This window comes from Chenopodium quinoa, unplaced genomic scaffold (assembly GCF_001683475.1).
Source record: "Chenopodium quinoa cultivar QQ74 unplaced genomic scaffold, ASM168347v1, whole genome shotgun sequence".
Classification (NCBI taxonomy): Eukaryota; Viridiplantae; Streptophyta; class Magnoliopsida; order Caryophyllales; family Amaranthaceae; genus Chenopodium; species Chenopodium quinoa.
Window position 1 is genome coordinate 129,569 of NW_018745470.1, and position 25,020 is coordinate 154,588.

The following is a 25,020-nucleotide window of genomic DNA, read 5'->3' on the forward strand; positions in this document are numbered from 1 at the left end:
CTCAGTACATTCAACTCGCAAAAAACCCTACTAAAATAATTCATTTAATCCAACTCGCATAATTGCTTACTCTACTTTCAATACATCACCAAATTTCAACATAACCACACCGAAAAAAACGATATTTCAATTATTTTAACATACACCCTAAATCGTATCAATTATACTTCACCGTAACCCTAATTTAAGTAAAAATTCGCAATTTAATTGAAATTCTAACTAATTACCCACTCAAATTACATCTACAAACACATATAATCCTTCGTCATTCGAGTAGCGAGATTTTTGTCATACCTTTTACAAGCAACACAATTTAATTCTGAATTGGGAACTTCTTTGTCCGGAAACAACCATACTTCGCTGCGCCGGTAAATTGAGCACCAAAACCCTACGATCACCCTTCGTCGGACTGGAGAAGATGAGAAGACAGAGAGAGGAGTGAAGATGAAGTGAAGAGAGAGAGAGAGAGAGAAGAGAGGGAAGACGAGAATAGAGAGAGATAATTAAATTTCACTTGCTTTGTAAGATTGCCAAAAACGAGGCCCCGTTACAATTCAAAAAATAACGGAGGCACATGCAAGGCATGTGATTTTTTATTCCAGCAAACAAGAGTTTATTCCTCTTTTGCCCTCCTATATGCTTCCTTCACCCATAGTTGCTATGCGCCCAGACCGACTCCTCCAGCAGTCCAGCATTCCAGCATATAACCAAAACTGTAAAACTCAAAAGCGCATCAACAATGGCGAAGTTCTGGAAGCCTGGAACCGAGAAACCTCGACTGGTAGAAGACGAAGATGGCGGCGTTCTCTTCTTCCATTCTTCCTCTTCATCTTCATCTTCCAGCTTCGGATACGCCAACAACATCCAGCAGCAGCGCCAGCGCCTGCCGGTGCATAAGCGCAGAGACGCCATTCTCTTTCTAGTTGAAAATCATGCTACTACCATTGTTGTCGGCGAAACTGGCAGCGGAAAAACTACTCAAATTCCTCAGGTTCTCTCATTTTCTTCAATTTTATGCTCAATTTATTGTTTCAATTGTTTATTAATTTTGATGAATTTTGCTTGTTTTTGTTGGAATTTCTAGTATTTGAATGAAGGAGGATGGGCTGATTCTGGTCATGTTATTGCTTGCACTCAGCCTCGCCGTCTCGCTGTTCAGGTATTGTGAGCTTAATTTTTTCTAATATTTTGTACTTCTGTTTTGTGTTTCTTTGTATATCACTGTAATAAGTTCTCCGGTTGATGATTTCGATGGCGAATATCGATAATGTGGTGTTATTGATGATTTCTTGTTGATTATACTTTGGTTTGTTAGGTTGAATTATTAAGAAAATGTATGTGTTCAACTAGTTCAATTTAACTAGGTTACATTTTTTTATGTAGGCTATTATGAATTTCGAAGAAGTGATATTAGTTTTTTTGCCGGCTTAATAAACCTAATTCAGAATTTAATTTAGGTTAATATATCAATTTGGAGGGAGAGAAAAGAGAGCCTGGTTTGTAAGTTGAGAGTCCGGCTGCATTTTTGTGTTTTCCTGTAATTTAGAAGTATAGTTGTCTATGCTTACAGTAGCTATTGAGCTTCGTAATTTAATCTTCGGTTTGGTCTTTGGACTATGTACTGTGATTTTAATACATGTGCTTCAAAGGTGCCTTTTGCTTTCAATTTGCACTGCAGTGTTTATGATGGTGAGCTCTAGCATATGTAAGGCATTTTTTCATACTTTGGTAGTTTGGTGTCATTTTTTTCTTCTTCTTTTTTGATAACACCATAGTTTGGTGTCTTGATAAGCTATATCTTTTTATTTTTTCGGAAATAAAATATAGATGTGCATGCTTCAAAGTTGTGTTTGAAAGTTGGGGAACTCTGGCATGAATATATTAGGAATGTTAGCTAGACCAATAGTTTCTTGGTTTTCTGGAATTTCTGCTAATTGTATCATATACACTGAACTCTTTACTGCTCGTCCATTTTGACGAATGAAATTTCAGTCAGTTGCTTCAAGGGTTGCTGAAGAAATGGGTGTTAAACTTGGCGAGGAGGTTGGATATGTAATCAGATTTGAAGATGTAACAACTCCGGTAAAGACCCTTTCACTGGCCAATTACTATTCCTTACTCTCATTATGTGCATAATTTTCAACTTGCATTATATGCAATTTGTGCAGTGTGTTTTACTTTTATGTTACCGATGTGGAATGATATTGTGTTGCCAGCACAGGGTGTTACCAGAATTAAGTTTCTTACTGATGGAGTGTTGCTGAGGGAAATGATGGATGATCCTCTTCTGTCCAAGTACAGGTATTTAATTAAACAATTCTGTAACATATCCGAATTTATGCAATAAAAAAAGAAAATGGGAAAAGGAAAGGTGAACAGATTAACAAGCCTATTCACTGGAATTATGTATTAAACTCTTGACTGTTTTGTACATTACAGTCAGCTGTAGATTGTACCTGTAATGACATAGAATTCAGCCTAACTAATTAAGAGATTAAAATCTGACGAAGCATAATTTATAGGAGGAATCATTAAGGAGGTATATTTTTAGCTTTCAAAGTTTGGCATCAATTCCGGAGTAAAGATCAAAGCTTTATTTATATATATATATTCTCTTTAAGCCTTCCTAGATTGGCAAGCTTGAACCAATAGAGCAACACTATTGATAACACCCACTTGAATGGACCACTACACCAACCACCTCATAAACCCTGCCCCCACATTGTAAGCCACCATTAAGTTTTAATTAATTAATTAAGGAAAAATTGGCTACAACAACACCAACTATGACAAAGGTGCGTGTAGCAGCACAACCTTTTAAGGGTGCACTCAACATCACAAACTACTTTTGAGGGTGCACTCAACATCACAAACTATGCACTTGGGTGCACATAACAACATAAAAATGACATTGGCAAAATTTAGCTTTCTTCTGAAAGTGAAATCTTAAATATTTTTAATCTTTTTTGTTTAAAAATAGTTTTGATGAATTCCATTGTACTTAATTCTTCATTTTCCATCTCATGTAATTAAGTAACCATTAAATTGAATTATTTCAAAAGGTTTTCGCCATTATTTTCTATCGTTTGTTTCTTCAATTACTTTTTTACATCTCATGTGATGATTGACTTAGTTTCCTCTTCCATTATAATTAATTTTTTCCCTTTACATTAAAAAAAATAAAAAATAAAAAAATAAATAAATTTGACATATCCTAAAATCCAATTCTAAAATTATTTTTCGAATTAAGTATTTAAAATCATTTTGTGGGATTTGGTATTAGAAAGTTACCTATGTATGCTGAAGTCTTGTAGAATTAAGGTATTCAAATGATATTTTTTTTGGGTTTTTCTATATAGTAACCCTGTTTTTTTTTTTTCACTTTTTTACGTTGTGCCCTAACATATATCACTTTCTACACTGTAACCCCAATATATTTTTTGTTTCCATACGGTAACCTTGCTGTTATCCTGCCGTTAAAAAATTCCGTTAGTGGGGCCCACTCTCCATTATTAGTATTTTTTTATCGATTTGCAAGTTGAAAAATACTCCGTCAACGGTTTCGGGGGCTATTTTGGTTCTTAAGGAACCAAATTAAGCTCAGATTTGGAAAAAAAATAACGTAAATGCCTCGTTTTGCTTATTAAGAAATGTCTCGATTTACGTGTTCACATTTAAACACACAAAACGAGGCATTTACATTTATTTTTTGCCAAATCTGGGCTCAATTTGTGCCCTAAGGGCCAAAATAGCCCTTGAAACCTTTGACGGAATATTTTTCAACGCACAAATCGATAAAAAAATATTAATAATGGAGAGTGGGCCCCACTAACGGAATTTTTTAACGGCAAGGTTACCGTATGGAAACAAAAAATGTATTGGGGTTACAGTGTAGAAAGTGATATATGTTGGGGCACAACGTAGAAAAGTGTAAAAAATAGGGTTATTATATAGAAAAACCCTATTTTTTTTTGTTATTTATCAATTTAGTATTTAACTAAGTGGGAAGGGAAAGGAAACTAAATCAATCATGTGAGATCGATATTAGAAAAAGTAATTGGAGAAGCAAACAAAGAAAAATAATAGCACCATTTTTTTTTTTTTTTTGAAGGAATCCGCTTAGTATAATGGTGGAGGTTAAAAAATGCTTAAATGAAAAAAATAAATAAAAGGGAAGGCTAATTTAATCACGCATGATGGAAAATCATATAGCTTAAATAATGTTTATACAATTATATTAAAATAATTAATATTCCACTTTTTCATGAAACCTTAGTTCATTAGTGTCATTTATGCTAATATGTGCACCCAATTACATAGTTTGTGCTGTAGACCGCATCTTTTAAAATTTGTGCTGCTATACGCACCTTTATCATAGTTGGTGTTGTTGCGGCTAATTTTTCCATTAATTAATTACTGATGTGTGATAAACCTTCTCAGGTAGGCAAAATCAATTCCTTGGTTGTTGAATTTGACTGTGAAAGTTTTTGGTCTGAAATCTATGGGCAATGCTGACCACCACAGACTTGAATTTAACCCAACTTGTTGATGTTTGTGGTAGGCTCATCAGAATTTGAAATTAGATGGTGGTGGAAGGAAGCGTTGGAGTTGGTGGTGGAATGAAATAGGAGAAAGAGGAGAGAGAAAATGGGGAGAGAGAGGTGGAAGTCATGGAGTGTTTGATAAAGGGGATAGTTTTTTTTTGGGGAAGCCTGGGTAATAGTTACACCATTTTCAGGGGAATATCTTAAATATTTTTATTTCTAATCTAGGCAAACATAAATATCAGGTTTTTACAACCTTTTTATTCCCCCTGTACTGGCAATCTAGGCATGCCCTTAGGTTTATAAGTTGGAGCTGTTTGTTGTGTGCTTGTAAAACTACATAATATTTTGTATGGTACTTTTTTTATTCTTCATTGATGCTATATTGATCTATCTCATTGTACATTGGCTAAGTTAGGGTCTAAAAATGTGGTCTAGATTGAAAGCAAAGACCTGTATTGAAACAGTTTTTTTTAGAAACTATTTAACATTTGAACTTGCCAGTATAAACTCTTCCATAGTCTTTACTCATTACTCAGTAGAACTGAACTATCTTTATAAAAAATTGGTAGCTTATTGGCAGATGTACAACACTATTTAGTGTTCAGTGTTCGCAGACCTTTAGTTTCTTGTATGGACCTTGTATTTATTATTTTATTTGTTGTTTCTATTAATCAACTAATTTGTTCAAAAGTCAACTTTGATATCTTCTTTGGGTTTAGCTTCCTATATAAACATGAATAGCTTTCATGCCTTTTGTGAACTTTTGTTGAGAATAATTTTTGAATCTCTCCATTTTTTGCTTCTTGGCTTCTCAGTGTTGTCATGGTAGATGAAGCACATGAAAGGTCTATTTCAACTGATGTTGTACTTGGTCTCTTGAAAAAGGTATTTCTTAAATTGCAGTTTATATTGACATTGAAATGTTGCCATGCCGACATCGTTTTCTTGTGCTTAACATGTTGCCCTTGTAACCAAATTTCAGATTCAAAGGCGTAGGCCTGAACTGCGTTTGATTATATCATCTGCTACTATTGAAGCAAAATCCATAGCTTCTTTCTTCAGAGTTAGGTATTATATATCAAATTCTCTCTTTATTACCTTGTTTTTTCTGTTTCAAGGAGTTTAAGAAAGCCTATTGTATTCATTTCATCAATAGTATGCAATTTTGTGCTATTTTGATCGACAAAATAACAGGCGTTTTGTTATGGCATTTTGGCATGATTGTAACCAATGTATGTATAAAAAGGCTCAAGGTGCACTGACCCAATGAGGCTTTGGGGATCTTCAACAACATTTTTTGCTATTGAGTGTGCCATATTGAAATTGCCTTGCCTAGACAAAAAAAGTCCTTGGATGCACCTTTTACACACATCATAACAAACATTACTCCGACTTCATTTCACCCAGAATTTTTGTCTGATACTCATGATGTTGGTATGTCCCTTGGACAAAATTATGTACAAATTTATAAAATGATTTTATTTGTCACCAGGAGTCCTTGACACATAGGTTGTGGTGGTTCATGGCATGACTCATGGTTCTAGCTAGTATTCAAATTTTATCGTGTAGAAGGTTTTTTTTTAAAAAGAGACTAGATCCTACTAGTGAACTTATGCTAATAGTTGGGGAAAAGCATATGGGGGATGTGGTTTTTATTTTATTTAATTTATTTAATTTATTTTGTTTATTTTTTTTAAAATATATAAACAAAAACATCAACCTCAAATAATTAATCTAGGAGAATGAAATCAAGGAACTGTTCCTACTTAGATTTAGAAACTCATTTGAAGTTGTTGGATTAATCATTTAGAGGAGACAATTTTAGGATGTGTACCAATGGAACTAAAGGAAGATAAATACCACCTCCGTTCTTATTCAGTTGACACCTTTCTCTTTTCACGCTTGCCAACGCACTATTTTAACTATTAATATCTCTTATTCTCGACATTGTAAAATTCTATGTTAATCGGACACGGCTAATATTGCGAAGTGTCCGTGTCGACACGACACTTCACGAACACGGACATGGGACACGTGTTCGATGCTTCACTGTGCACTCGGAAGTGGCACTCGGACACTTCCTCGGACACTTCCATAAAGAGAGAAGAGGAAAAAAGAGTGGAAACATGAAAGAAAAATATATCTTATTCGAAAACCACCATTAATATAGAGAAGATGAAGAGAAGAAGATTGTCATTTATTAGGAGAATTTACCGAGGAAAAAATTACAATAAAAAAATAGGGGTGGACATAATGAAAAATGTAAACCTTTTGTAATATATAATTTGTTTATATAAATTTAAGTGACGTATTGACGTGTCCCTGTATCCGTGTCCAAATATCGGACCGAGTCCCCTTGTCCTAAAATTTTGGAACTTGCCAGATTGGACACTTGGACATGTGTCCGTGTCTGACACCCGTTCTTGAGTCCATGTAACATAGGTAAAATTATAAAAAGTGAATATTAATAAAATATACATTGAGTCTGTTTAAACAAAATCCCACTTGACTATGTATTATTGTAGCTACTAATCACAAAATAAGTCAAAGTGTAGTTTGTGAATTGTGTAAAAGTCAAATGGTGTCAACTAAAAAAACGAGGTAGTATAAAAGAACTCCAGTTTGGCCTTTTGCCTCAAAAGAAAAATAAAACAATGAGTTTTGAATTCTAATATTCATGAAAAGACAGAAATATAATAAAATAAGGGTCTATTCGACACGGCTTCTGGAAAACAAGTGAAGTTATGTTGAGTATAGAGTGGAATTCAAATTAGAAGATTTAGTACTGGTTTAGTCTATATGTTTATCTTATTCATTAACCATTGAAAATGGCATATTGTAGTTGAATAGAAGAATTTTACCATTATAATGCTGAGAATAACTAGTCTATTAGTCAAATTAATGCATACTTACCTTTATACCCATTGTTAATCTAGTAAGAAGCAGCGAGGAGGAGCTGGTGACGAACTTGGGCCAAAGACAGAACCTGCCATTATCTCAGTTGAGGTACATTAAGCTGGTTTGGGATCCTGTGCTGGTCAAATATTGCTACTTTATTTACTTAAGATATATTGAAGACATGCACAATAAACTGCAGGGAAGAGGCTTTACTGTTGAAATAAATTATGTTCAGGAGCCGGTTGCAGACTATCTTCGAGCTGCTGTATCAACTGTTATGTTGATACACAAACAGGTAGAAGTGAGCTTTATAGCATGTTAAGAAGCTATTAAATCTTTATGTCAGTGAGTGATATGTGTAGCAGTGTAGGTGCTAGCTGTCCAATAAAATGTCTTGCTTGAAATTTAGCTCAATCACTTGCTGTTGAAAGAAATTTCCTAGTGTTAGTTATCACATTATTACAGTAATTTTACACTAAATATCAACAATTTACAGGAAATATAAGATGTTATACAATTGTCTACTAAAAATAAAGATGGAGAAATATTGTTGTTTGCCATTAAACTACTCTTAACTTAATAATCCTTCTGTCCCCAAACTAAGTTTCCTTTTTTCTTGGGCACAAGTACCTATGAGGTTAGGAGAGAAATTGAATAGGGACCTTGTTGTTTAAAGGTGAATAAAAAAGAAGTTAGTGGGTATAGTTTAATATTTTGTATTATGCGGTGATTAAAGCTGCGTTTGCTTCATTTTATTTTGTCTGAACTTATATTATTTTATGTAGAACCTGTATTATTTTCTGGACTGAACTTTATCTAAACTTATTTGGTCTAAAGTTATTTAACAATTGTTTGATATAATCTGAAATTGTCTGAAATTAACGTGTTTTGTCTACAATTGTTTGAAATAAAATTATAAATTTTCCAAGTAAATTTTATTTGTGCTATTAGCTGACTAACTTTAATAATGAGAACCAGTTTTTACTTCAATAAAATGAACAAGTTGATCATTACTTTAATAGTTGTAACTTGACGTTGCAAGTATATATTTATGTAGTGAAGTAGGTGAAGTGGGATTCTGATAACATGGAACATACTTGTATAATTAATGTTCAAGTATCTAATTTGTGTAATGTATAGGTTTTTGATAACAATTGGAGGAGACTTAGTTGTGTGAGTGAAATTTTACTACTTTTGTGAAAATTGATCTGTTCCAACAAAATTTGTTTGTTTCCATTCTAAATTATTGATATGAAACCCCAATAATATTAACATTATTAAAAAGAATTTTTTGACTTTTACCATCTTGAAAATTCCTGTTTTTGGGTTTAACCAACTTATTTTTTTTTTTTTTTTTTTTTTTTTTTTTTTTTTTTTTTTGTAATTTACATCCTTAACAAACTTTTTATTGTTGACTTTGCCAAGACTTAACTGTCTTCCTCCATGATTTAGTTAAGTGGTGGTATAATCAAAATAGATTATATTTAAGGTGGTAGAATTCAAAAAATATTTAAGGTAGTTAAACCCAAAACTTGATTTTTTTTTTTGAAGGTGGTTAAGTAAAAACAATCCTTGTTAAAATGAAAATCATAATAAAAATGAAAGAAACTATAATTTTTTTTTTTTAAAAAATAAAAAACTATAATGTATAAATTAAAATAAAATTTCAACAAAATCTACTTCTATTCCTTTAAGTTCTTTCCCATTTCCCTTTTATACTTTTACCGATACACATTTTTAATCGTTAATATTCCTAATTAGGTGATTGTATAAATTATAAAAGTTCATTCTAAAAGTACTCATTGAGATGAATCAAACAAAATCCCTCGTCTATGTTTTTTCTTATATATTGGAATAATTTAGAAAGTTCTCTTTAGATGTGCTTTGTTTAGATTCCAAATGAGAAGAATTTTCAGCATTCAAATGAAAATTATAATAATATTTCCTCCGTTCCACTAAGTTCTTCCCATTTATTGTAGATACACATACACATACACATATCAAGGAAAACAAATAAAGTAATGTAGATTGGGCATTTGACTCTTTTATATTGTGAATGGACTTCCTCTCAACTTGCTTGATTTTCCAGTAACTTTTATGTCTCACTTTCTTTATGCTTTTACTTCTGTTTTATAGCAAACAGTGGGTGATATCCTTGTATTCCTTACGGGTCAAGATGATATTGATGCAGCTGTTCAGCTGCTTAACGAAGAAGCTCAGAGTTCTGATAGAAGCTCAGGAGGTAAGTCATTAGCATACTTCCTAAGTTCTTAGGAAGTTAGTTTTCCATATTTCATATACTAGTTTGTTGGAAAGAGTGTGTTTAACTTGGCATCATAGATCATACAATTAGTTCTGCTTATTCTTGGAAGATGCTAGATTGCTGGTATTTTCAATTCTCTGAGCATTACTCCCTCCATTCCAAGTGACTTTTGAGGTTCTGCATATATATTATGAAGTTGGTAATTATTACATAGGTATTTAACACTGAGACTTAGTATTGAATTTTAAGTTCACAAGTAGTATTGCATAATTGCATTGATATGTTAAGGGACATGAAATAAGAAGTATTAGGTAAGTCGACAGAAGATATGGAAAGGAGGGAAGTATTGTTGTTATTGAACATGGTGATTTAAATGTCTGCTGATCTGTGGCAGGCAATCTCGCAGAGAGTGGCTGTTGCTGGTATTTTTTTTTATATTTTCTGGAAAATGCACCAGAATAAAAATAATTAACAATGTTGAAAGTTTGAAGCTAGATGAGTAATGGATGAGCAATTTCACTATATTGCCACTGAGTACATGCTATGTCTCTCCAAGTAGTACCCAGAAAATGTTTGTGAAAATAGTATTTTATAAAACTGAAGTGGATTCTGATGCAAGGACCCTGTTATGTTAGGCACAACAATTCATCAAGTTGCCATAGCTGGAAACTGGAGCACAGGAATTTCTTTTAGACATAGTAGCATCACTCTATATATTTTTGGAGAGGGTGGTGTGATTGTTAGAGTTAATGCAAGTCATTGAGTGGACGAGTGGTATAATGTGGTGAGCCCAAAGCTCTACCTGAATGATGTTGGAATAATCTAAAAGGGACATGATTGCGGTTTTGAATGGGAGACCATGGTTTACAAAAGTTCAAAAACCGCCAATTCTCAAGTTTTGGATCCCAGGCATGATTTGTGAATCAACCTTGGACATTTAGATCTTTAAATTTGGTCCTTTCTTAGTTGAGTCTTATACTCCCTCCATCCCCAATTAAACTTTTGTCCCTAAATGGAAGTCTCAACTCAAATTTATCTAGTTTTTTATTCACATTTCTATAATCAAACTCCACTAACTTCTTTTTCTATTTGCTCTTAATCAACCAAATCCCACAATCTCATTTTTATATTTACCTTTTATCAACGAAATGTTATCGGTCTGTATTCTGTAGAGGAGTTATCCCACTAGTAAAAATCTGAAAGAATTATGTCCAAAAAAAAAAAACTTTAATTGAGAAATCAGAGGGCTCTGCTGTGCTTACTCACAGTGTATATGCTTGCTTTAACCTGACCCCTTTGCTCCCTGGCTGGAGCCTCATAGAAGTGCTGGGCTAATGGTATGGTATGAGGTGGGACTATAGGAGTGGGATTTAGGTTGACGTTGTAGCTCAAAGGACAGAGTACCTTTCCTATTGTAGCTTGTAAATTAAGATGTATGCATGTTTTGAGCTAGACATTATGCTAGAATTACTGTGTTATTAAGGGCTTATATAACTTTGTTGGTGTTGGTTTCTGTTTCAAAGTATTTTTACTTCTACTTTGTTTGTGGAAACTGGAAATGTAAAATCACTTATTTGATTTTTATATTGTGCTTTGCCAGAATTGCTCGCTCTGCCTTTATACTCCGGACTTTCACGTGCTGAGCAGGTAAGAACTGTAGGCTCTGGTTTATGACGCCTAATCCTGTCTCAATGCTGTGTTTATTCTGACAAGCATCTGATTTTATGGGCTACTTTGTAGGACTTGATCTTTTCTCCTACTCCTAGAGGGAAAAGGAAGGTTATAATATCGACAAATATTGCAGAGACATCATTGACTTTGGAGGTAATAGTGTGTATCAATGTAATATGAGAAATTGCTGCTGCTTTGTAATGCCTTAACTTAAACATGTATCTTGCAGGGCATAGTCTATGTTGTTGATAGTGGCTTCTCAAAACAGCGTTTTTATGATCCGGTACTTTTCAATATTATCTTCTTCCTAAGTTTCATTCTTTATCATGGAGTGCTTTGTTTGCCAAGCATGAGAATTGAGTGCTGTGTTTGCCAAGTATGAGAATTGAGTGATTTCGTACTTTCTTTGATGAATATTTCTCATGTGATGTTTGGGTATCTGTTATCGGCTATCTTATTAAAGGAAGTTAAAGTTGGTTATATTTTTTTTTTAAGCTTAGTTTTCTTTTGCTATTTTGTCTAAGATGGTTTTATGTGATATAGCTGTCAGATATTGAGAATTTGGTGGTGGCACCCATATCAAAGGCTTCTGCAAGACAAAGGACAGGTAGGGCTGGAAGAGTGAGACCAGGGAAATGTTACAGGTACTTTCTCTTCTTTATTTATACTAATTCCTTTCTCCTGACTTTATCAGCATGTAAAATCTCTATCATACGTGATTTAGTTATTTACCATGACTACTGCTTTCTATCGGGAGATTCAGCTCCCCTGCATAATTGTTTGCTTAAGGACTTCACATTTTGGTTTCCTTGAGTTACTTCATTTCTTTTTCCTTGCTCGCCATGGGGAATGCATTCTGAATAAGAAGCATTTAACCTTTCTAAGTTTTTATTGTTAAAACCACATAGTATGATTTTCTGCGTGGTGCTTATTTCTTGAAAAATTTACAGTCATCTTCAGAAAAAGCTAACTACTTCCAATTTCGAGAATATTGTAATGAAAGTAAGTAAAAGTGATGGACTAATCTTAGGAATTTGGGAAAAATTTAATTGCAATAGATTTGTTTTCAAACCCACTTCTAAATGCTGAATTCTTGTATACCAATCAAGTAACCAGCCGACTTTCCCAGCAAAATCTACCTCTCTCTTAAGGCCAAATCCTTTGCATCAACCACATTGTCCAAAGCCAAAACTGGCTCTTAATTCAATCCACATGTGTTTGATAATTCATATAAATAAAAAGATGCAGTCTTAGAGAGGAATCAAGAGTTGATTTTTCTGGAGCATGTTTGGGACTAAATTGGTCCAATTCAGTGACTGAATCTTTCTGCAGTATAGGGATAGATAATACTCCCTCTGTTTTCTTTTGATGTATGCGTGTTGTATTTCAAGAAGAGTCGAGTGGATGTAAGAAAAAAGGTGGATATAGTAATAAGGTGGGTTAGTGTAATAAAAAGGAAAATAAGGTAAAAGAAGGTAAGGGTTAGATAGTTAAATTTGTTTGATAGAATAGCATAGAAGTCGCTACGCCAAATAAAATACCTTAAAATGGAAAGTAAGTACATCATAAAAAGGTAGATGTATGTTAGGAGCTCATTTAACAAAGGGGAATATTTGTTTTCATGGTAGAAAGAAAAAGTAGTGATTTATCATTTGAATGTCATTGCAAATTGTTAAATTGCTCTACAGTTTAGCTACTTACTACTGAAGGCATCAAACACTAGATTTTTTTGATAACCATTCACTAAGTTATGCTGTTGCTTAACAGAGATCAAGAATCATACAATAGTATTATCCCTTTTCTCTTCTTCAACTCAGGTTATATACCGAGGAATATTATGTTAATGAAATGCCAGCTGAGGGGATTCCTGAGATGCAGAGATCAAACCTTGTCTCCTGCGTTATACAGGCAAGTCATCGTCTTTAAATGTTTTGCAAAAAGCTTTTTGCTGCTAAGATGCTGGAATTTTTTGAGGTCCTATTTTTGCTTGTCTTGCTAGATAAAATGAATTGAAATTTAGTTCTATACTAAGGTTTTTACAAATGCTAGAAGCTTAGAACTCTTAAATGATGTACTTTCCTGCCCAAATTACAAATCATCGCTTGACGGTTGTGGTTCTTAAAAAAAGATGACCATAATATCTCGAAATTTATTAGTTAGTTATGTAATAAAATTCCCATGACAGTCCCCCTGCATCAGATCATAATCCACAATGTTGGAGTTGGGAGATCAAATGCTCTCAATCAATCCATTTCAATAATGGATGATAGGCGTGTCGCGTACCTGACAAAAATAACCTTACAAGACCACTACTATGTAGATAGGCTAGTAAGGATCGAATCCTAAGAGACTATGGTTTGACTAGTTAAACAGACTCAAATAAATGCTAAGCAAGTAATCAAAATAATAATGAGAATTAATCAAAAGAACTCATTAAAACGATTAAATCTAAGTAATATAATTTATCAAATGTTGAAAACATCTTTGATCAAGCATCACCACGAATACAATTAACACAACAGTTGTTCTACCCTTAACATATAATTCAATTGATTAACGAGGAAAATTAATCCCTAAATAGTACCAATGATCTCTCCCTAGTTATCGATGGCTTCCCTAAATACAATCAAGCTTACTTTTCTGGAATCATGTAAATAAAAGACTATGAGCACATTACTCTAACTTCCTAATCATCCATTCAACTACGCCCGTGATGAACTTCTAACCCTTAATTGATTTATTCAAACCCGTCAAAACCCAACTCGCATTACGATTAAAACAATGGATTAATAACAATACTAATTATCCCTAATCTAGTATTGGTATGAGCACAATCAATTAAGCATATCAATTGCAATTATCATTAGAGAATTTAAAGAATTAAATCATGCATTAATCGTATTTGGGTTCCTCATATCTTGGAATAAGGAAACCACTCACACATAGTAAGGAAATCAAGAATGATATTCAATAAAGATAACATAATTAACAATAATAAAATAAGAGAATTGGGAGAAGAAATCAATACTTGGAATCAATTATGAAATCTTCAAAGCAAAACCCTAGAAAATAATGTAGAAGAACGTAATACCAAACTCTAAAATAATGTATGTAAGTGCTAAATAGAAGACTATCTAAAACCTATTTATATGCTAGGAAAATAGTAGTCGACTTTACTTACGATTAGGACTCCTAAAATCCCAAAAATTGAGCTAATTCGTCACTTAATCAAGAGGCCGCAACTAGGCTGCAGTTAAAAGTCGCGAGCCGCGGGTAGGCCGTAGAGAAGTGGTACATGCCGCAACTAGGTTGTGGAGTAGGCTGCCTTTGAAGGCATTTCTTTCTCTTTGTCACATAATAACATCTCTGATTCATGGCTCAACTCGAGCAACAACTTATTCCTACAAAACAAAGAAAAAGAACCCAAGGAGAGCAATATTGAAATATATAATAAAATGTCACTTAAATAGTTAAATGTAGGAGGAAAGCACGACAAATATCATATAAATATGGCATGTAAAACGAGTATATTATCGTGTTATCAATGGACATGAAAGTAAGTTAGGTCTAGAAGGTGTGGAGAACGGTTCAAGGCATAGCTTCGGATGGATGGCAAAGCCTTGACTTCAAATGATTTTGAGATGATTCAAGTTGGAGGTGATAGCTTGTTTAAAGTGCTTTCCAACGACTCATCATAAGCTCGATTTGGACACAAAAGTAATGGCCATTTTATGAAGAGCTATCTGCCTGAAAGTTTGCCTTAACATGTGGGATGTTCGCCCGAACTCAAAGGGAAAAGTGACTCTAAGTCACTGGGAAAAGGTTCGCCCGAGCCTGCTTGGTGGTTGGCTCGAACCAAGCAAGGTTCGCCCTAACCAAGCCTGCTTGTTTTCTACGACCTTGCGATTTAAATGGTGTGGCTTATTTATGATCGTAGGAATGTTTATTATGCCTTGCACTATATATACTCATATTTAGTCATTGTATTAGAGTAATAATGAGAATGAAATGAAGTGTAAGATGTAGAGCGAGAGGGCCTCAGATATAAAAGCCCTAACACTTGGGGTTTGAGTGTGGGAAGGGGTGTATTTGGGGTGGGAGCTTTTTTGGTGCTTTGAAAGCTTGTAAACTACATTGTTCTTAATCAAAGGTTACTCTATAGTGCAGTGGTTTCACGTTTCCACGGTAAATGCTTTTTTGTCTTCGTTGCTTGTTTTCATTCTTTTATTATTATTGATTGTCATTAATCTCATTCAAGCTAGCACAAACGTTGATTCTTTCAAGTAAAATTGGAAGGAGAGCAGTGTTATGTGACTTATGTCCCTCCTTCGCTGCCTAGTGCCTTCTTATCTTGACCAAGTAGTACGTCTATTCATCTAATGGTGGTTTGAACCTTAAAGTGAGGGATTCCAATTAAATGACCAGTAAATATCCTAATGTGTCCCTTTCTGACGTTTGGCAAGTTTTTCTTTTTTGTTTTCCCTTGATGGTGGATTCCTGGTCCCCATATTCTGTTCTTCTGTATCAATTATTTTTCTGCTGAATGAATTGTGTTTTTTTTTTATATATTAATAACATTGCTGTTTTCTTAACTGCTATGCTATATACATTATTATTTTTATCCTTTTTAACGCACAATATATTTACTAGCATTTATGTTTTCAATATATGCGCAGTTGAAGGCTCTAGGAATTGATAATATCTTGAATTTTGGGTGGCCCGCATCACCATCACCAGAAGCTATGATTAGAGCTCTTGAAGTATTGTACTCTCTAGGTGTGCTTGATGATGATGCCAAGCTCACTTCACCTACTGGATTCCAAGTTGCTGAAATTCCACTGGTACTTTCATGCCAAGGCTTTATAATTTTTGTGACAGTTCCTCTCAATAGGATATCAGTTCCTGTCAAAGCATAATAGTTCGCAACTTTTATATGCTTCAAAGTGACTATTGAACTTGATTTCACACTCATAAAATCGGACCTACAAGACAGTTTTCTGGAAATTCAGTGATTGGTAAATGAAGTATTATTAGAGAATTGTGCATTCATTGACGATGTATCATATTCATTGTTGGCCTGATGGAAAATCTTTTTTGTTCTGTATTATGTTGAATATAACGTACAAATGAAAGTGATTATAGAAGTAGTAGATTTGGATAATTGACACAACCCGGACAACCGGATATTGCCCTGTTTGGAAATATAGAGAAGAATAAAAGGATTAATTTGATGAGAAAATATGTGGCTGGTGTTTTCAAGATGATGGTTCTTGCTACTTGTGTACCTGTTAGTTATCACAAGAATAAGGTTGCTTTGCCCAGGGGGGAGCCATGTTGGACATTGGTTGTTGTAACTCTAGCTAATATTGTTGCGTGTAACTTTGGCTATAGCTTTTTCCCATTATTCGCCTTACATAAAGTGTAGTTTGGTATGTGGATACATGTTGCTAATGGTAGGTGAATGAATGCTGAAGTCTGCAATATTTCTATATTGGTTAGGTTTTCCAAAGCCTTGCAGACCTACTGTAATTAGGACTTTAGTATTTAAAAATGTTGGGGGAGTCAAATTACAGACTAGCTATAAGATCATATTACATATAATAAAGCATACATCATTATACTGTAGTCATGTGCAATGGATGATCCATGATAAGAAAAAGGCTATCGAAGGCTCATTTTCCTAATGGGTCAGGAGCCTATGTGAATATGGTTCTCAGCGTGCTGAATTTCTGTTAACAATAAGATTCACAATTACATTTAGTTATTTTCGTGTAGTAAGTCTTGTGGACTTGTGGTTGGACTTTGTGATATCGCGTTCTTGTGTTCTTTTCCTCATTCCTCCAAGAACTCTCGGTAAGGGTTGGAATAAAAAAGACATGTTGGATAACATCACCCCTTTTTATTATTTAAATATTTCATTATCATGGCTTAATGATAAAAGTGACTTCTTTTTTGTTATTTTAATATTTCACATTTTGGTTTGGCATGTAGATTAACAGTATTTGTTAAATGCAAATAGTAAATTGGTTGTGATAGAGAGAGAATAATTAAGAGAAAGTGCTAATATGGAGACAATATAAAATGTGATGGAGAGAGATAACGGACCAGTACAGTTGGAAACGGCATAAAGTATTTCTATTTAGGACATCTCAGAAAGGAATATTTGAAACCTTGTTAGGTATGAAGAGTGTATGCTTCAACACTAACATTATAGTGTGTTTTTACATTATCTGCAGCTCATGATGACAAGTCATAATTGTTTATGCTTGTCTTTTGATGTTGAATGACCATGAATTAGATAAGCTCTTCTATATTTTATCAGCTTATCTCTTTGTGCATGATTTTCTGAATCCTATATTACAGGATCCCATGCTTTCAAAGGCTTTGCTTGTGTCTAATGAACTAGGGTGTTCAGAGGAAATGCTTACTATTGCATCAGTTCTTTCTGTACAGGTTTAATCCTTCCCCCTTCTTAACCTTAGATTTCTTTTGTTATGCAATTTATATGTTATTTATAATGAAGTAGTTGTATGCTTATTATTTTTTCTCTCTGGATTGGCTGTTGCTGCACATGGAATTATAGCCACAGAATAAATCCTTGAAGGGAACAAATAAGTATGTTTGACTAGGCAGTGTCTGTTTGCCAGTTTAAAGTCTATCTTTTGAAAATATTTTCCTTCTGAGAATGATGGGGATAGGAGTCATAGGACAATGCGTGGGAGGATTAGGGTATAGGGATACATTTGTGTATCATTAATTGGTCTGTAATCTGAAGCCTATGTTACAAGGTTCTTGCAAGTTGCAATGCTTGGATTTGGAAGGTCAGATGTACAGATATTACCTTACACTTGCTACAGAGTGATATTTCCATGCCATCACATGTTTTCTAATGTGCTTTGAAAAAAAAAAAATTGACTGAATTTCTGGGAGGTTTAGGGTATAAGGATAGGATAATTCTCCTTTTAGATTACCTTACACTTGCTACAGAGTGATATTTTCCTTTTGAGAATGATGGGGTGGGAAGGTATAAGGATTACATTTATGTAATATAAATTGGTCTGTAATCTGAAGCCTACTTTACAAGGTTCTTGCAAGTTGCAGTACTTGGATTTGGAAGGTCAGAATGTCAGATGTACTATTATAGATTACCTTACACTTGCTAAAGAGTGATCTTTCCATGTCATTACATGTTTTCAAAGGTGCTTTGAAAAGGATATTGACCGAATTTGATTTTTAAAGCAATGGTAAGATTAAGAACACTTTATAGGAATGTGCTTTTGACGGCATTTAGTCTTAAAAGATCACATAACACACTCTTTCTTATGGTTTTATGACAACTTTAAGAACAAGTCAGTGTATGATGTTGAAAGTATAGCATCAATTTTTATTTTATTTTGTGAAAGATTTACTGAAATTTAAGAGTATGTGCAGTCAATCTGGATCTCTGTAAGGGGAGCACAGAAGCAGCTAGATGAAGCCAAGCTCCGATTTGCTGCTGCTGAGGTGTGTTATGAATTCCTATGGCTAATTTACTCTGGTCCATAGCTTAGTATATATGAATTACAATTTTTAGAATACTTCACTCTGATCCATAACTTAGGCCTTAGTAAAGTGATAGATACTTTCTTTCCACAATCCCAATCCCAGCCCTTGCCAAGTTGCCATTTAACAAAATAGGTTAGATAAGTTCTGTTATACCTGTATATGCAGACACCCTTCATTCTCCTTGTATCCCCCCTTGTGTAATTGTCATTATTTTATAATGTTTCTTTTTCTTGGCAATGACGTTTGGGGTGAATAATACATCGGTCATACTGATTTGGGATAGAATTGGTCTTCGGTCTCTATTCTTATAAGGTGGATTAAGAAAATAAATTTTACCCACCATTTCAAAGAGTCCTATAAGATCGAGTGCCTAGTATTCAAATTTTCTTGAACAAGTGTCTCACTTTTTGGACGGGTATAGTTTCTTCTGTATAATCATACCCACCATCAAACATCCCATTTGACAACATTCAAGGATTGAGATGTAGAAAATTCCAGTTGCCATGTTAATTTTTAATATGATGCTTATGCAGGGTGACCATGTGACTTTCCTAAATGTGTACAAAGGATTTCTGCAGTCCGGCAAATCATCAAAATGGTGTCACAAGAACTTTATTAACTATCATGCTATGGTTAGTACATTGTATTTATCTTTGTTGCCTTTTACGATCCTTGTCATTTTCATAGCAGAGCTATAGATTATATAATTGATTATGTTAATACTACTTCAGTTTGTATGAAAATCATATCCTGGTTCTGGCACCTCTTGGTTTCTGTTGAACATATAGTTCAAAGATAATGATTAATGAACATAGAGTTCATAAAATCCAAAAATTATTCACCTATAGTTCAGCAATTCTGAACAAATGAAAGATATTTGTAATCTTTGAACTTTATGTTCATTCGGGGCAACAAATTGCATCATGATAACTTGGGTCCACAATATAATAAATGTCATGTCATCCTTGTTCTCTCTCGTTTTCCCTTGCCTTTTTATTGTGCATTATTGTTATGTTTGTTTTTTCCTGTTAGTTATCATTGGTGAACAATTATTTTAAAAGCTCTCCTTAAGTTTAGATTTTTGTTAAGAAAGTAATTTTATTATTTTAAAAAATTGAGTTGATTGTCTTATCTCTGGGAAATTTTGTCTTTGTCAGAAAAAAGTTCTGGAGACCAGAGAACAACTCAAAAGAACGGCACAGCGGCTGGGTATAGTCTTGAAATCTTGTGACAGAGATATACAGGTAGTTATAATATTTTCTTTTCCTGTAAAACAAAACCTCTTGATGGTTTGTAGTTTTCTGGCATCTGGAGTATTTAGTTTTAGTTAATTCGATTTACTTGTGATGGTAATCATCACACGTTAGTGCTTCACTTCAAACTTGCAAATTCAGATGCAGTAAAGCACTATAATTATTTATCATGGAGCATGGACTTCATCAAGACCTTTTATTGGCTACATAAAATACACTAGATTACTAAAAACAAGCACCGCAACTTATACCCATGAATAATATGCATAAACTGATCATGTTCCTAATATCAAGAATCACTAATTTACTAACTTTGAGCATTATTTTCAACAATGTGTACAATTGTACATCAAGTAGAGCTATTTACCAACTAACATTTCCTTAGCTCACAAGCCTATGCCTATTTACATAATTTCTGTTTCTTTTTTAGTAAACATTAAATTTGGCCTATGCCTATTTACATAATTTCATATAGGAAAGCAGCTCACAAGCCTAGCTTCCCTCATTTGTATTTGCATCTACTTCCTTTATCTTTCTTTTGATTGCCAAGGCATACATCAAGTGGGGTCATTTTAAGCCATACCCAGTTACTCACTATGAAGTAGAGCAGTTATGTAGGGTTCGTTCGGTAAGATTGGAGGAAATGGGCTATAATGAAATTGAATGAGAGAAGGGTAGGGTAATGATATTAACCTTTTTAATGGATCTTTTGGTATTACTGTGAATTGGATTTGAATTAAATGAGAGAATGGGAGGGAGATTGAGGAGGGTAACAGATGGATGAGATCTACTACCCTCAAGTTAGGGGGACTATTAGTATACCCATCAAACTAAACCTATAGCTTAAATACTTTTGTGATTCCATATTTAGCCATGAAAACCGACATACCACTCATGCATTAAGCCTCACTTCTCTTTAACTTGTTCGCATCTGCCACTTTATCACTCTTTTCAACTGCCAAACCCAACATCAAGTTGGGGCATACTATTCCAATAATCCAATGAAGTTTGGTTTCAGTAAATAGATCCTTGGTTGCTTTGTTATGAGCAAACTGCTTTTTGAAGAAAATATGATTGGTTGACACTAACAAAATTTATCCAGCTGAGTAACCGATATAAGATTATGCTGAAACAGCAAGACTTTGTGAAATCTAAGTGTCGGGCAAAAATCCTGAGCTGCTAATATCTTTCTTTACCTTTTTTTTATGGTTTCTGTAATACATTCACGTGCATGTGCAAACTATCTCCATGTGGCTGTCACCTTTTTATCTCTGTTGGATTTCCTGCTTAATTTGATCTTAATGCCATCTGCTCGTCACATGAACATACATCCTTTATGATTATCCTCATTTCCTCATATTTGCAACCTCTGACTTGGAACACCTTTGCTTTTTCTAAGCTATATGTGGCTTTTAGTAATTCACACTATACTGTAGCTTGAAATCTGATCATAACTCTTGATATTACTTGCAGGTTGTAAGAAAGGCAATAACTGCTGGATTTTTTGCTAATGCTTGTCATTTGCAAGTGAGTGTAACTATATTTTTTGAAAAGCCTTTGGAAAAGTTTTTGCTGTTGCTCTGTAATTTCTGATAATTATTTTTAATTTAAGTTTTTCACTTCTTATTTTAATATTATTATCAGACATACAGTCATGAAGGAAAATACAAGACTGTCCGTACTTCTCAGGATGTTTATATCCACCCTTCATCTGTTTTGTTCAGGTTGGTGAAAGACTTGTTCTTCCCCCATTAGTGCTTTCATGCTTATCGTTAAGCTATACTACTATGTTGAAGTAATGTGATATTACAACTTCTTTGCTTTAAGACTGTGAAACTTTGTGATGCTGTGAATTTTGACCTTAGCCTGTCTTGGAATTTGTAAAAATAAAATCCCCATCCCAAAATATATTCCATGATTAATCTGAAATGAAGATCCTCTTTCACTTTCAAGGCAATAATGTTCTACTGTAAATATTTTCATATATTCCCCTTCTATGACTGAATTTTAAAAAAGGTTGGTGATTTATCAAGGGGAAATGTGTATGGATAAGCTCACTACTCTCACATTGCAATCGTTGCCACTCCTAATTACCCATGTCAAAGTTGGAGAGAATTTATCCAGTACAGAGGGAGATGAAAACTTGAAGGCACATAGAAATTTTTGGTATCCGCTTACGTGTTAGGCATTTGGTAGCCAAAGCTCATCTCATGTAATCTTTGTGGACTACTGGGTGCTTAACTTATATGACATTACCGGGGCTCTCTATATCCCCTGTCTTATGTTCCAAAATTAAGAAAAGAGAAGGGGAGAGAGGGGGGGGGGGGGGGGTGGTTCTCTTTGTCTGTTCATATTCTTGGAAATCCCTATTGCTGTAGATTCCTGATATCAGGACCAAGTTCATTTTCTTTGATCTTTTCTATTTGCCTGGAAACTGTGCTTCCTGACATCTATCCTCTGTCCAACTTATTTTACTACGTAATTTTCTAATATGCTGCTCAAACTCAAGGCTGATAACTGTCGATTACAAAAGTTCTTGGTGCTATAACTAGTGATTATCTTAAGTTTGCTATGCATGTTTGTGTGTTTATACAAACTGTTTTATTAAGTTGCTAAAACGTTATACTGTCTGCTTGCAGAGTCAACCCAAAGTGGGTTGTATACTATTCTCTCATCTCGACTGATCGTCGATACATGCGCAATGTTGTGACAATAGATCCTACATGGCTTGTAGAGGTTGCCCCGCATTATTATCAGTATCAAGGGCCTGGTTCCAGTGCTACTTTGCCTAGGTAACTGCATACTAGAGAACTTATACCTGATTGAAGGTCATGATTAGCATGCATAGGGACTGTATATTCTTTTTGTACGTATCAAATGCAAAAGTGTTGTTAGATTAGTTTGAAGCCTCTGTAAAATTTCTCCAACAATGATTCAGAGATAACTTACTTATCAGTTGAGGAATGGTAATTCAAGATAAAAGTCAAGTACAATGATGATTTTTTTCTTATTTTGTTTCAGCAGAAAATAGTGATGTTGTCATGAACAAGAAGAGTTTAGATCTGCATTTAATGTCCTCTTCTTTTCCCTCGATTTGTTCTTATTGATTTCCGGTATGATGCTATCTGACAGTCAACTAAGTTTTAGTACATGCTCAGTGGTTGAGACCAGGGTCATCCCAACTATTATGGAAGCCCTGTGCAGTTGAGATAAAATTAGGCCCTTTTAATGAAATGTATAATACTCTTTGTGTTTTTTTAATAAGTGCTCCTATATATATATATATATATATAGGTTAGATCCTGTGCCATGCATGGTGATCTATAGTTATAAACTAAATTAGCCCCGTAAGATGCACGACATGATAAATTTCTTTGAAATAAATATATTTTATATATGTACCTCATAAGAGAAAAAAAAAATATAGAAACATAAACATTAATTACAATGATGTTTAGATCTAAATAATTTTAAAGATAGTAAAAATTTAACCAAATTATACAATACAGAGTACTCTTAAACCGAGAGTAATTATATTTGGAATCAAGATAGTTTTTTTTTTATAAATCCATAATAATGTAAAAAAAAAAAATAAGAATAACATATTATAATACTACCTCCGGTTCGATTTACTCGCAACAAATTCCTTTTTGGGGTGGTTTAATTTACTCGCAACAAATTATTTTTTTCCTTATTTGGTAAATTTTTCCCTACAAAATGTCTTTTTTGCCCTTACTTTTTTTTTAAAACAAACTTATTAACACTCCTAATTTTATAAATTATGTTAATGTTTTAATTATCTAAACTAATCACTCCCACCAAATTTACCCCTTTTCCCTTTAAATTGATTCCTCTCCCAACCACCTTCATTGAATCTGCATTCAATACCCATTGAAGATGGTTGGGAGCATTCAATTCTGGGTTTCTTTCCCAAAAATTGAACACCCCCCAAACCCTAACACTATAAATCTCACTCTCTCTCTTTCTCTCTCCTCTACGCCTCTTCACTGTTCGTCAAATTTCTCCGTTCTTCCCTCTCTTTCTCTCTCTCTGTTCGTATTCTCCGTCTTTGTTCTCTCTGAAAATGGATTCCCCTCTACCTAACCAACCAGATCCCAAAAATTATGAGTCCCTTTCTTATGGATCTACTAGATCACCAACACCACCGCCTCCTAGAGTGACTAGGTTTGTTCCTCGACGGGGTTCTACGGCTATGAAGCCTGTGAGGCGTGCATCTATGATTGCGCGTCGAAGGATTCGTGGTGCTAAGCTAGTTGAATACATATCTAGCAACTCTGAAGAGGAGACCAACAAGGCTTCTGGCTCCAAAAAACGCGCTCCGCCCACTCCCACTCCAGATCCGACGCCAGATCCGCTGCCGGAAACCACCCAAACTGGTGGATCTGCTGGTGTCGTGGGTGTTATACCTGCTACTTCTCCCCCTGATGCGAACTCGGAGACTAGGTCTTCGGTGGTGCCCCCTGAGCTGACGGCTGGTGAGGTGCTTCAGCCACCTGAGGACCATCCTATGATGGGTGGTTCTACTTCTGGGCCAAGCGCAGGGAGGAAGCGCGTGCGTTCTGGACTTCCTGATGGTATGGATCCTGATGATGTTCTAGAGGCTTACCTTCAGATCTACTACCCTATGTAGTCCCTTCCCCCAATTTAATTGGGCATGGTAACTTCTATAAACCCTAGTCTTTGGAATTTAGTTGTGTTTTATGTTAAATGATGATCTTGATTACTAATTGGCTTGATATTGTACTCTTGTTGGCAGTTGTGTTGATATTGTTGTGAAAATTTGGGGATCTTGTTGTTGGTTGTGATTATTGAGTTGTGTGTG

At 34.4% G+C, this 25,020-nt stretch overlaps 1 protein-coding gene across 1 annotated transcript; it reads left to right on the forward strand.

Annotated features, from left to right (window-relative positions):
- The first annotated feature begins 644 nt into the window (after positions 1-644).
- On the forward strand, positions 645-23,264 carry LOC110715047 (probable pre-mRNA-splicing factor ATP-dependent RNA helicase DEAH9). The gene is made up of 22 exons (XM_021893618.1): positions 645-991; positions 1,085-1,159; positions 1,993-2,082; positions 2,222-2,301; positions 5,363-5,432; positions 5,530-5,615; positions 7,484-7,553; positions 7,645-7,740; positions 9,582-9,687; positions 11,309-11,355; positions 11,449-11,532; positions 11,609-11,662; positions 11,923-12,023; positions 13,197-13,287; positions 16,056-16,220; positions 17,743-17,832; positions 18,811-18,882; positions 19,458-19,556; positions 20,082-20,168; positions 21,651-21,704; positions 21,822-21,901; positions 22,817-23,264. The coding sequence occupies exons 1-22, from the start codon at positions 740-742 to the stop codon at positions 22,971-22,973; spliced, it is 2,106 nt and encodes a 701-aa protein (XP_021749310.1). The 5' UTR covers positions 645-739; the 3' UTR covers positions 22,974-23,264.
- The last annotated feature ends 1,756 nt before the right edge of the window (positions 23,265-25,020 follow it).